This window comes from Synchiropus splendidus, chromosome 19 (assembly GCF_027744825.2).
Source record: "Synchiropus splendidus isolate RoL2022-P1 chromosome 19, RoL_Sspl_1.0, whole genome shotgun sequence".
NCBI classification, from domain to species: domain Eukaryota; kingdom Metazoa; phylum Chordata; class Actinopteri; order Syngnathiformes; family Callionymidae; genus Synchiropus; species Synchiropus splendidus.
Window position 1 is genome coordinate 3,795,207 of NC_071352.1, and position 12,733 is coordinate 3,807,939.

The 12,733-nt window shown below is 51.4% G+C and overlaps 2 protein-coding genes across 3 annotated transcripts; one reads left to right on the forward strand and one right to left on the reverse strand.

Moving 5' to 3' along the window:
- Positions 1 to 5: 5 nt before the first annotated feature.
- On the reverse strand, positions 6 to 12,209 carry zgc:112183 (uncharacterized protein LOC550410 homolog). Its single transcript, XM_053851485.1, has 9 exons — positions 11,937 to 12,209; positions 10,964 to 11,074; positions 3,150 to 3,191; positions 2,860 to 2,926; positions 2,674 to 2,726; positions 2,530 to 2,595; positions 2,396 to 2,452; positions 2,265 to 2,341; positions 6 to 1,536 (listed from the first exon to the last, which is right to left on the reverse strand). Exons 1-9 carry the CDS (start codon positions 12,045 to 12,047, stop codon positions 1,431 to 1,433), a joined length of 690 nt encoding a protein of 229 aa, XP_053707460.1. The 5' UTR covers positions 12,048 to 12,209; the 3' UTR covers positions 6 to 1,430.
- Positions 806 to 11,838, forward strand: LOC128750869 (uncharacterized). 2 transcript variants are annotated; one of them, XM_053851472.1, is made up of 7 exons: positions 806 to 6,019; positions 6,534 to 6,642; positions 6,772 to 6,839; positions 6,906 to 8,904; positions 9,037 to 9,192; positions 9,267 to 9,323; positions 9,740 to 11,838. In XM_053851472.1, exons 1-7 carry the CDS (start codon positions 5,990 to 5,992, stop codon positions 10,000 to 10,002), a joined length of 2,682 nt encoding a protein of 893 aa, XP_053707447.1. In that variant the 5' UTR covers positions 806 to 5,989; the 3' UTR covers positions 10,003 to 11,838. The 2 variants fall into 2 exon arrangements, 1 of the variants encoding a protein (XP_053707447.1); XR_008413201.1 differs by having other exon boundaries at positions 9,037 to 9,653; positions 9,740 to 9,876.
- Positions 12,210 to 12,733: the final 524 nt, after the last annotated feature.

Below are 12,733 nucleotides of genomic sequence, written 5' to 3' on the forward strand. Positions count from 1 at the left end.
CTCGACAAGCGCCCCCTTCTCCCGGACCTGACCCGGGCTAGACTCCTCCGGGTCAGGAGTGGGGTGCTGCGTTCAGGGACCGTCCCAACGGCGGAAAACTGGCGAGCTGACGCAAAGTCAAGGTCCCGGGGCCCAAATCCGAGTCCTTTTCTGGCCCCTTCCATTTTTTAAACATGTCAACTCAGAACTGGCGCTGAAACCCCACAGATCCCCAGCCAGGTCAGTATGGAGAAAGCCCTCCGAGAGAAATCCATATTCTGCTGAGACCACGTGAGGACACAGTCCTGTGTAATACACCTGCTCGGCTTCTCTGGTACTCAGCAGTGACGCTTGGTCCACGGCATGCCAACAGGGGGACGGTTCCCCAGCCAGAGTGTGTGGCGAGGCCTGCAGACATCTGCTTGGATGATGAAGTGTTGCGCAACACAAGGTCCGTTCTTGACTTCTAGCTTTATTACTCGACCCAAAACCGCACACTGGCATGGCTCTGCTGACACCGTCAAACGTGAGGATCCGGTGAATGATGGAAAAACATTGGGACTGGGGCATCAAAGTGCACAAACACCACTGCACACTACATCACTGCAGTTCTACAAACACACACAACTCGTTTGGGACGTGTAAAAACTACAGCTGCAGGAGCACAACCTGAGCCTCTGCTGCCACACAGTGGTAACTCCACCTCACTGCAGCCGCAGCACAGCACAGGCCCTTCATAGATCTGTACACGGATGATAACAAAGCACTTGTTTTGGCACTTTGTGACGCGTCCACAGGGACAGCTGAGACACTCCGCCAACGCTCAGCTAATGTCATGCTAGGTGGCTAACATGAAGACAACAGTGACTGGCTCTCCAACTCCACCGCTCCTCTGTCACTCACTGGGCTTGCAGCTCGTTCACCCTCTCACGGCCCACCTGACCTCGCCGCCCAGTGTTGAGGTGTAGCCCGGACCGCTCCGGTCCAGGGCTGATAGAAGAGAAACATGACCTTGAAGAGGTCAAACGGGGGTCAGCTCATAGCCCAGTGGAGTGAAGTGCTACTGTGTCCGTGTGATTCCATCTCCAGTCCAGACACGACGATCACTACGAGGACCACACGGATCTCTACGGACGACACACTGATTTAACTTCACATTTCAGAAAGTCAGGTACACGGTGATTGGCTTTTGTCCTCCTGTGTGTGAGTGAGTTGTACTTCTATCTTTGTGAGGCCATTTTGGCTAGTCTTCGCTTCATTAACCCCCATTTTGAGGATGAAGAGGTGAAAATAACCAGGTGATCCTGACTGGGTTCCAGTTTGGTTGAGGTTAGCCATGTGTTTAGGGGGAGAGGCTGGGGAAAGGGTGATGGCCATGAGAGGGCCTCACAAGGACAGAGAGACAGGCGCGGGCGCGCGCGTGTGTGTGTGTGCGTGCTGGTCCGGGCCAGCTAAGCGTGTCCACAGCAGCTGGACTTGTGCTTCTGAGACTCAATGTAGTCGTGGATCTTGAACTTTGGGTCGCTGGGCTGCTGCATGGCTCGGTGCTTCAGCTCCCTGAGGAGGAGGAGGAGGGTTAGAAGGTTCCTCAGCCAGATGAGTGAGTCACGGGCCAGAAGTCAGAACAGCTTCAGTCATCACAAGCAACTGGAGGTGACGGTGATGATGATGATGATGAGACGGCTGAAGTGAGGCGAGGAGAGGAGAGCAGGCTCACACGCAAGTGAGGGTGGAGGGATCAGTCAATATGAGCGGATGAATAACATGTATGTGAACACATGAACTGGTGAGTGAGATGGATGATGGGGCCCTGCCGCAGATGAACACATGAAGCGGTAACATGCAGCATTAGCCGGCTGGATGGATGAACCCAGTTGCAGGGCCTACAGTGCCCCCTGCAGCACGCTCCAGAGAACAACAACACAAGAGTGAGTGGGCAGAGAGAAGGACGGAGAGCTGGGCTCCATCTCAGACCTCAGGTCCCAGCACAGGCCCAACACTGACTCACAAGTGAAAGGTCAGAGGGTGAAGGTGCAGGACATGATGTCCGGCACAAAGCTGACTGGATCCATCACCAGTCTGGATGGTGCACAGTCAATTCTGCTGTGTTGCAGTCAAAATTAGGGACGGACAACTGAGGAGGTTGATGATGGAGGTGACCTCTGATGGGCGTGGCCAAAGAGGAGGGGAGAAGATCATAGCAGCACTGGTGTGTTCGTGTGTGTGTGTGCACAGTGAGAAGACACTGATCATGATGCCAGGCAGTGGAGTGAGGGCGGACTCACTTGGCGACGGCGAGAAAGGCCAGCTCCACATTCACTCCCGACTTGGCACTGGTCTCCATGAAGGGAACACCGTACTCCTGGGGAGCAGGAAGAGGTCAGTGACTCGAAGGCCAAGGCAGTGCAGGGCCTACCTTGGCCAGCTTCTCCCCGTCCTCCGTCTTCACTACCCGCTCCGCCGCCATGTCTGCCTGAAGGACAGCAGCAGCAATGAGATCAGAGCAGGTGCTCCACCAGAGGGAGAACACCTGAGCAGGACACTCCTCACCTTGTTGCCCAGCAACATGATGACCACATCCTTCTGGGCGTACTCGTGTATTTCGGTCAGCCAAGCCTTGGAAAGCAAACAAGAGTGTTGAGCAGCTGCTCTCCCCGGTGACGCGGCGCCTCCCACAGGAGAGCCAGCTCCTACCCTGATGTTGTCGAAGGACGGCTTGCTGGTGATGTCGTACAGCAGGAGCAGCGCTGTAGTCCAGGCAGAGACGTTCATTTGCACATGGGCTGTGAGGCGCACTCACACACACCTACACACAACAAGATCTCCAGGCCCAGGCTCGCCCCGCCCACACTCAGCAGCAGCAGCAGGAAGTCAGCTTACCCTGGGCATCTCTGTAGTAGGCGTGTGTGACGCTGCGGAACCTCTCCTGGCCTGCCGTGTCCCAGATCTGCGGGGCCACACACACAAGGACAGGCTGGGTCAAGCTCAGGAACTGGAGCGGTGGTTGTCATGACGATACAAGGACGGCGAAGGACAGGTGAAGTGGCGCCCCACGAAATGATCCACAGACTCTCCCCAGTCTGCAGGACTGGTGCTCAGGTTTGGTGGGAGGCGGAGCTACAGGAGGTTAGCTTCTGATGAGGGAGACACCTGCAGAACTTTCTTCTCACCTGCAGTTTGACTTTCAGATTGTCCACGTCCACCACTTTATTCTGTGGAGGAGAGCAGAGCATGAGAGCGAGCAGCTGGCAGGGCTGCAGCTGCGAACGGGACTGAGACTTCATTACACAACCCTGAGCGTGGACCAGCAGAACTACTACACCCACGTTCATTTCCGGCTGCAGCGTCAGGGCGCCCTTGATTTCCTGTGGAGCACAGATCTGCCCAATATAGTTGGAGGTACTGCAGCTCACAAGTTAGTCTCGAACTGCCGGAGGAAGCCACAGACGTGATGGTGTAAACAGGAAGCTGTGATGAGACGCGCTCGTGGACACGCGCGACACTGAGCTGGACAGGCTGCAGAAGCAGATAGGCTCGAGGACACGAGCACCACTAAAAATAAAAGGATACCATGATGTAGAGGGAGGACACCCCGCCTCCCCCCGCTGATGCCCAGCTGAGACTCGCCCTGTAAATGGGTCACACAGGCACAGGAGCTTTGACTCTTTCATCAGGCCTGTTGTGTGGCAGCGTTTCGCAGCCGTAAAAGCAACAACTTCCTGTGCGTGAGTGATTGGTCACCACCTTCCCGCTCATGAGCCAGGAAGGAAGGAAGCGCTGCCACCTGCTGGAGCTCCGCTGCAGCCCTGCATTAGTTGCCATGGCTTTCTGTTTCCCCCCCAATTATGACGTGAGAGGAGCTGCCTGCTGAGCGACTGCCATGAGGAAGCACAGCTGAAAATAGCTCGGCCATGTTCCGCGCTGCTTCTGCAAGAACACAGGAGCAGCTCAGCAGAAGTGCTCCAGCTACACGCCAGGGTTCAGCCCCATGTGGAAATCAGGGCCGACATCAGGGTGTCTGCTCAGGAGTCGGCACATCCACCACACTGTGCAGGTTAGGCTTCATTCATTCATTTTCACACATGCTTCCACTTCCTCCACCATATTTGATGGTTTGTTGAAACAGCTAGAGAAAGCGAAAATCCAGTTCCACCAAATATGTGCACCGCGATGTAGCACCATGCTAACATGAAGTGCAGAGGTTAGCACCAGCGCCGTGGCAGCAGCAGTGAGGCGCCGGAAGGAAGAGTCACGGTGCTGACATTGGCAAAGCTCTTGGGTGGTGGTGTGGTTGAGGGGACGCTCTGACGTCAGCTCACACACTGCTAGTTGGTCAATGTAAGAACACGCCGCTGCATCAACAGCACTGAGACAGACAAGTGCTGCTCATGGAGGGGCTGATCCGGTGGAAGGGAGCAGACATACATGACACCTCGTATGAGTTGCTATACTGTGACAATAGGTAGCTGACTGGTTTATCTGTCACTGTGGGGACCAATACTGAACAAAACACTTTTAAGTTAAGCCTCAATTTGGGGATGAAAATGTCAAAATAACTGGGTGATTCTAACTGGGTTCCAGTGTGGTCCAGAGTCCTGGTTCAGGTGAGCCGTGTGTAGGGGGAGAGGCTAGGGAAAGGTGATGGCCAGGAGAGGTCCCCACAAGGAGAGAGAGAGAGAGACAGACGTGTGTGTGTGTGTGTGTGTGTGTGTGTGTGTGTGTGTTGGTTTTTGTGGTTTACAAGGACTTTTGGCCTGACTTTTCACCTACAGCACGGGGACCCAGGTGATCTACAGGGACTTACCCAAAGTCCCCGTAAATCGAGCAATATATTCATGTTCAGGAGGCTCTAAAATACCCCCTCTCTCTTTTTTAGCCAAAGACCCTATAGGTCACTTCACCTGTTTTTTTGTGTATAATTGTGTATGTCACTGCGCCCCTGGTTACTCTTGTGGTACTGCACCTTCATACACATTTCTGATACACACGGTTGAAAATGGCGGGCCTTTTTCTGATTGGTTAATGAAAAAGTGGGCGGGCTGAGGATTTAGGGGGACCGTATACACGCGCCCCTTTAACTGCCTGGAAGCACGTGACAGCTGGAGGAGACCGTCTCTCGATCAGGTAAGACCGTATTTATTGACGTTCATTAAGGCTGTCTGACCTGGCGAACACTGTGATAGCCTGTCAGTGCACTTATGACTTTTACCACAGTTCATTGAAGAAACCACGCGGTGCGGCGCATTTTTAGATTAGATTAGATGAGTTTAGATGCGGGTGCAAATACGCATGTGCGATGCTCTCGTTTCGACGTTATTAAATGGCGACTCATGTCGCTACATTAGGGCTTTCAATTAACGACTGAATACCGTCAGAGTGGAGTGTCTCACTGAACAGAACGGACTTCACGGCGGTTGACGATGAATAATACGAAGTACATGACACGCGGTTAGTTTTGTTGGATCTCCTGACGGGAATCCACGTCAGAACCGAGACTCCCATCGGCAGTGAATGCGGGGAACGGCGCACGCGCGCTGATGCGCATTGTTTATGTTTCAAAGTTAAACTCGATTGAAAATCTTTGAACGATGTTTAGAAATTTCGCCGAAGTTCTTTCACTTTCTCGACGTATTTCTTGTATGAACGATCATCTCAACTGTAACTCAACTTGATTATTGAAATGTTCTGTCTCCTGTGAGAAGTGATAACTAATAAATAAATAATAAATAATCATAAATAATGACCGTTGATTTGGTCTGACTTCCTGGGAAGGTTTCAGAGCAGCTAATGAACGTAGATTTTCAAAATAACGGGAAAAGAACAAGTCATAGAGCAAATGACTGCTCATACTATTTTAGGTTATTAATACGGGGCTGTTGTTCGGCTTGTTTTCAATCAAGTGTAGCTGATACACTCATAATGCATGTCCAAAAGAACAGATGAAGTCTTGTCCTCTCTTTCAGGCATATTCCACTTAAGAAAAAAAGAAGAATAGAACCATGAAAATCAAATGAGTCCTGTCGACAACCCACCGAGACAGGTAAACTGGAGTGTGTGATATTCAATGACACTGATTTCTGAAGAAGGAAAGCAGCCCCCCGTCACACTGACAACTCATACTTGATGTACAGACCAATAGATCATGAAAACTATACTGACCTTTCATTCCCACACAATTGTTAAACACATTCACCACAATCACTTCATGCACGTCACCTGTGACGACACCTGAGACATCTGTCTTAACAATTTACAACTGCTTTTTTGTGACCAGCCTCTCGGTGTAGGTACTGATTTGACTAGTTGGGAGCATTGCAAGTTGCTCTGACTACTACACGCTTCAGATTGTCTACAAACACAACACATGGATCTGTGGTGGCAGATCCATGTGTGAACATGATGTCTCATGCTCCCTGAACCAGTTTCTCACAGTTTGAGCCTGATGTCTATTGTTATGAAATTATAATTCAAGGGTGGGCTGTTTTACAGTTTGTTTGCTTGCTTCTTACAATGATGAAACCCTGAATTCTTGTTTTCTCTCTTGACTTCCCCAGCAGTGTGACGTGCATCAGGTTGTCTGTGCCACTGTATCCAGTCTGGAGAAGTGTGCTGCCTGTGTGGGGCCTGTTGCAGCCTTCAAGTGGCAGGGATACCAATGCAAAAGTGAGTTGTTGGCACCTAGTGTGTGGTAGTGAATGCATGTTTGTCTGCTTAAGTAGAGAAGTTTAGTTTTGTCTACATAAAAACCTTTGGATCCACAAAACCAAAACTGATTTCAAACTACATTTTCAGCTTGTTTAAACGTCTGGCATAAAATATGCCTCAGACGAACAAAGACAGACTTCGTCCATGTGTCAGAGGTGGGTGTCCCACTGCACACTACATACGTGTTTAGCTTTTACTAGCTTCATATTTTCTCTTTTTAGGTACAGTTTGATGATGGTTCTGTAGATGAGCAGTTGCCAGGCAATGGACCACCACAAAACATATCTGAGGATGACACCGGTCAGTCTGATGCAGACTTTGTGCCAGACTCTGCAGAAGAATCTGAAGATGACATTCCAGTCATTTCACCAGCGAAGAAATTTAAAAAAACATTTGCAGAACTAGTTAATGACCTCATCGGAACAGATGAGAGCACCTCAGATAGGCCCGGGTCCTCTAAAGATCTGTTGCCTCCTGAAGACCCTGACAGTCCACCACCGAGACCAAACCTGAGTGAAGAAGTGAGTGGAGCAGAGCATCAAGTGGAAGAAACGACTGCAGCGACGCTAAGTTCTAAAAACTCCTGCTTCATTTGTGGAAAGTCTGTGAGAAAGATGGCCCGTCATCTGCAAACCCACTCAAGCAACTTAGAAGTTTCACATGCTTTTTCATTTCCCCCACACTCAAAAGAACGTAAAAAAGTATTGGACATGTTGAGGAACAGGGGCAACTTCCAACACAACACAGAGGTTCTACAAACTGGGAAGGGAGAGCTGAAAATCAAAAGAAAGCCAGATGGTGACCCAGTGAGAGAAAAATTTATCCACTGCATCTATTGCCAAGGCATGTTTGTTCGGAAACATCTGTGGAGACATGTAAAGCGATGTGCCCGTAAGCCAGAGGATGAAGAACAACGGCCTGGGAGAAGACGAGTACTCGGTACTGCTGCCTCGCTGGAGTCTGCATCCCAGCAACAGGTCTCCACTGGAGTATGGAAGCTGTTAACTGCCATGAACCAGGATGAGGTCGCCTCAGTTGTGCGTAACGACTTGACCATCGTTCAGTTCGCACAATCCCTGGTCAACAAACATGGACAAGACGCAACAAAAAATGAATACATGAGGCAAAAACTCAGAGAAGTTGGCCGTCTGCTGCTGTGCCTACAGAAGGACTTCTCGGTGGCAAACATGGAGGACGCCGTAAAACCACCAAACTTCCCAAAGGTTCTCAACGCAGTGAAAAAAGTATCTGGGTATCAGGAGCAAAACAACACATACAGCACACCGAGTCTTGCGTTAAAATTAGGACACACACTACACAAAATTGCAGATATCGTTCATTGCAGGGCTCTTGTGGCAGAAGACGAAGCGCTAATGAAGTCCACTGATATGTTCAAGAAGCTGTACACCTCAAAGTGGTCTGAGGTCATCTCACATGGGGCCTTGACTACTTTAAGTGATGCCAAGTACAATAAGCCCTCCACTTTGCCCTTCACAGAAGATGTCAAGTTGCTTCATGGCTACTTGGAAAGGAATGTGTCAACTGGTGTCAGTAAACTGAAAGAGGTGGCCTCCTGCCAGCACTACAGTGCACTTGCACAGATCTTGCTGGCCCAAATCATCGTCTTCAACCGAAGACGTGCAGGGGAGGTCTCAAAGATGCTGGTAGAGAGTTTTGAGAGTCGGGATGATCATGAACTGCATGAGGATGTGGCACTGGGTTTGTCCAAGCTTGAACAGAGGCTCTGTAGCTACTTCTCCAGAGTGGAGATCAAAGGGAAACGGGGTCGAAAGGTGGCAGTCCTCCTGACACCAAAAATGGTCGATGGCCTTTCTCTGCTTGTGAGCAAACGAGTAGAGTGCCACGTTTGTGCCTCAAATGCATTTCTGTTTGCCCGACCGAAAGCCATGAGCCACTACCGTGGGCAAGATGCACTCCGTGTTTGTGCTAATCTATGTGGCGCGAAGCACCCAGAGCACCTGAGATCGACTCAGCTCAGGAAGCATGTGGCGACACTCTCTCAAGTGCTCAACTTGAAACACAACGAACTGGATCAAGTTGCCGATTTCCTGGGTCATGACATCCGTGTGCACCGTGACTTCTACAGGCTGCCCGTGCCGACAACTCAGCTGGCCAAGATTTCCAAGTTGCTGCTCACTCTAGAGAAGGGAACGCTGTCCAAGATTCAAGGCAAGAGTCTGGATGACATTGAAATCCAAGGTTTGTATGTGATCTCAAATGTGTGTGTTCCTTCCTGTTACAGTGAACAAAAGACAAAATAATAATGACCTCATTATGTTCATGATGAAAGTGAGCATAGTTTGAACATTTGTCTTGGTCTTGCTGTTTCAGATGAACTAGACACCAGTGACACCGAGGAGATGGACGGTGGCAGTGACTCTGGTGATGAGGCAGAAGTGTCCGGTTCAGGAAGCAGCACCAGCAAATGCATGGATGCTGCGCCAGAGTGTTCAGCCACAGAACAAGTTGGCGACACAGAGGACTTCAGTAAGTCTCGGCTTGTCACTGTGAGTGTTTGCAATCACATGGCTCAAGCTAAAACGTTTCAATTTCGTGTTCAGATGAAGCACTGGCTCCAGTGACATCCAGTGTACAAGGGCCAACCCCTGTGTGTGGAGGTGAGGCCAGGCTGACATCATGTTGAGGCAATATGCTCCACGCTGCAGAGCACTTGCCCTGTCTTCATCATCCTTCCACTCCTTCAACACGTCCATGAGTTTCAGGCACTCTTCCCTCCGCTCAGCACTTCAGGTCCTCCAGTCCTCTTGCCTGATCTCTGATCAGGAAACCTTTTCTTTTTCCTCCTTCTTATTCATTCACCACCAAGCAGGAGGATGACTCCTCTGATCATCCTTATTGAGCTCTTAGGGCCTCAACCTCCATCCATGAATGTCCACCATGTCATCTTGCACTCATCCTTTAGTCCCTTCACCTTTAACTCCAGTCAGGTGAACTGAAATACTTCCACCCAATAATAACTGTTGCAATGTCACTAAAAATGAAGTCATTTATTCATATGTTCTCTGTCTTCTAGAACCCGACTCTGCTGCGGAACCAGACTCCGCTCAAACAAGGTCCAGACGGGTGAAGAAGAAGCCCTGGTCAAAGACTGAGGTGGCAGCAGTCATGCGTCACTTCAGGAAACACATTGAAGCCGGGAAACTGGCCGGTAAAGATGAATGCAGCCAGTGCAAACTGGCAGAGGCCCCACTGTTGGACCACCGGTCGGTTCAAAACATCCGGGACTTCGTGAGAAACAGAGGGGTGACTGCAAAGAGGCAGGCCAAGAAAAAATAACACCTTCATTGGATATGTTCATGCACTTACCTGCTTTGGGTTTTGTTCTTAGGACCAGTTCAAGGTCATAAGTGGCTGCAGGTTTTCGTTCCAACCCATCAAGCACACACAGGTGAACCAATCAGGCTGATGACAGTCCTCTGACAGGTGAAGCCATGTGTGCCAGGTGGGTTGGAACAAAAACCTGCAGCCCTTCAGGACCAGTTTGGACTCCCCTCTCATAAGCTGTGTTGTAAGCACTCATACACTCATACATCAATGTTCTGCTCACAATCACATGACAGGACTGAAATGTGATGGTGAGGACATGGATCTGTGTTCGCTGTTCAGTTCCAGCCCCGGTGCTGCATTAAAACAAATGTCCCTCTAAGTCCTTAACTTGTGTGTATTTTATGTAAATTAGAGGCGGGGTTTAGTTGAACTTTAAAGTCCTCATATTGCTGTTTAGGGTCCCCCTAATGTACGTCCTCTAAAGCCACAACCCCATCAGGTGGCTGTGTATCAGCCTGTGAAGAGTGTATCCGAACACCAGTGGGAGCAGAATTTTTGTTAGATTTTTAGAAGCTGTTCTGTCATTGGCTGAGAGCTGTAGCACCTCAGGAAAGGGTAGTCCCCTTAAACCACCACTGGGCCTGTTTGGAGAAAATGTCCTTCTGAATCACAAAAACGCGTATGTGTGTGTGTGTGTGTGTGTGTGTGTGTGTGTTAGAGAGTCCTCTAGGCCTGAGCTGCAGCCAATCTCTCCAGGAGCTGAAGAACGTGGGCAGACAGGACACTTGAGAGCAGTGGAGTGATCAGTCAGAGGATGGGCACATTTGGTGCCGTCGTCAGCGGCAGATCAAGTGAGCGGCGAGAGAGCGAGGCGATAATTGGCCTGGTGTTACTTCCACTTGTAAGAAGAAGGTGGCAGAAAACAAGCGACAGCAGGAAGAACGAAGGACGGGATGATTCACCCCCTCACCCTGAAGTCGATCCCCACCGTGGCGATGAAGTTGCCGCTCAGAAAGGCTCCGTCCTTGAAGCGCACCAGGACGCAGGTCTTCCCCACGGCCGAGTCGCCCAGCAGCATCACCTGCGGGGGAGGAGGGGTGCCAGGTTAGCCATCAGCACACAGCGCCACCTTGATGTGAGGTCCATAAGAACCTGCCCTTTGAGCCCTGGCTGAGGCCAGTCACTTTGTCAGAGTTGAACATCACATGACCGCCAGCCTTAGTTACAGAGCTCGTTTCAGTGGAGATATTTAGGATCATAGATGGGAGGAGCAGCAGGGAGGAGACCACTGAAGAACAGTGAGACACGTCCATCAGAGGGACATGAGCAAGATGGAGACCAAGTTCGGAAGGACTTGAGGAAAAGAGTAGAGAAGACAGAGTTGGACCAAGAAGGTTGGAGATGGTGGAGAGGAGGACCACAGTGAGGAGAAGGTGGACGGACCTGCTGCTCATCTGCTGATGGGAATCTACAACAGCTCCACCCTCCATGGCTTCCTTCCTCTCAATGGCATTTTCATCAGCAGTGTGTGAGCTGACGTCAGAACTTCTCTTTCCAACACAAGATGTCTCGGCATGAACCCGGTTCACTGAGAGGTGACCTCTCCCGACACCCGGAATGTGACGTCACGCCGGAGCGAGAAGCACTAGCGCGCTTGGACGGCGAGAGGCGCGTGCGCCACGTCCAGCTGATAAGCCCCTGAGAAAGTGAGCAGGTGGGAGCAGCTCCTCCGGCTGAGGTCAGCGCGGCGCCCGCGGTGACTCACAGCCACAACACCGTCAGATTCAACTTGCCCGAGCAACAAGTCCACCCTCAGCAAACATGAGGGCGGATGAGCATCGCAGCTTCGAGCCGGAATCACCAACTTCCAGCCTCCGCCGGAGCCGGTCCACACAAAGAGCAGCCACACACCAGCAGCAGACGGACGAGCGACGGATACGCACCTTGAAGGCAACATCGTAATACTCGTTAATTGAAGCGCAGCGTTCCAGAACATATTTCGACGAGCCGTTCTTGCTCTGCTTGTCCGTCAACGAGGTCTTCCTCGCAGACATCGCCAGCTCGTAGCAGCAGAGCAGAAGCCCCGGGTTCCTCCGCGCGAGTCCGAGTCAGTCCGAGTCTCCGGCTGCCTGCAGCGGCTGCGCTCGCATGCTGCTCCGGCAGCTTCCACCACACTGACGCTCGACTCAGGAAGCGGAGCGCAGACGGAAGCGAGGGGGAAGCTGAGCAGCGGCAAAGCGGAAGCGGCTCGGCTCGGCTAGGCTCGGCGCGGCGGCGTGGGCAGATCCACGGAGGAAAGCGAGGGAGCGTGTGGCGCCAGACGCCAGACTCACGCGCCACAGGTGGCGCTCCTCTGAGGGCAAAGGTTGCGCGCCAGACCCCCGAAATTCACACGGAAACTGATGACACCTATCCTGCGACCACATCTCTGTTGTCGGCGACATTTAAACACGGAATGTCATGTATTCAATCAATGTCGATTGAGTTGGCTTGCTCCAGTTTTTCCTCACCAAAACACACACTCGTCCGCACACAGCCGCTCCTCATATGGGTGACCGAACCGCCAAAGGTTCAGAGGCGTTTCTGGGATGAAGGTGCAGAGACGGGTCCTGTTGCTCGGTCGGCTCGCATCTGGAGCCAAGACGCGCGCCTGTGATGAACACTGCTGCTCACAAGCTGCCTAGGTCCGCGCGGGGCTTCCACCTGCCACACATGAGGCCTGAGCTCGCTCAACTGGCTT

What these genes read in the sequence shown, in the direction of transcription:
- LOC128750869 (XM_053851472.1), top strand. Translation starts at nt 5,990, where the DNA reads ATGAGTCCTGTCGACAACCCACCGAGACAG. An exon ending in TCGACAACCCACCGAGACAG is followed by an intron (nt 6,020 to 6,533) that starts GTAAACTGGAGT and finishes TGACTTCCCCAG; the next exon opens with CAGTGTGACGTGCATCAGGT. An exon ending in TGGCGACACAGAGGACTTCA is followed by an intron (nt 9,193 to 9,266) that starts GTAAGTCTCGGC and finishes TTTCGTGTTCAG; the next exon opens with ATGAAGCACTGGCTCCAGTG.
- zgc:112183 (XM_053851485.1), bottom strand. Translation starts at nt 12,047, where the DNA reads ATGTCTGCGAGGAAGACCTCGTTGACGGACAAGCAGAGCAAGAACGGC. An exon ending in TCATGTTGCTGGGCAACAAG is followed by an intron (nt 2,453 to 2,529) that starts GTGAGGAGTGTC and finishes GCTGTCCTTCAG; the next exon opens with GCAGACATGGCGGCGGAGCG. An exon ending in GCCTTTCTCGCCGTCGCCAA is followed by an intron (nt 1,537 to 2,264) that starts GTGAGTCCGCCC and finishes CCTCCTCCTCAG; the next exon opens with GGAGCTGAAGCACCGAGCCA.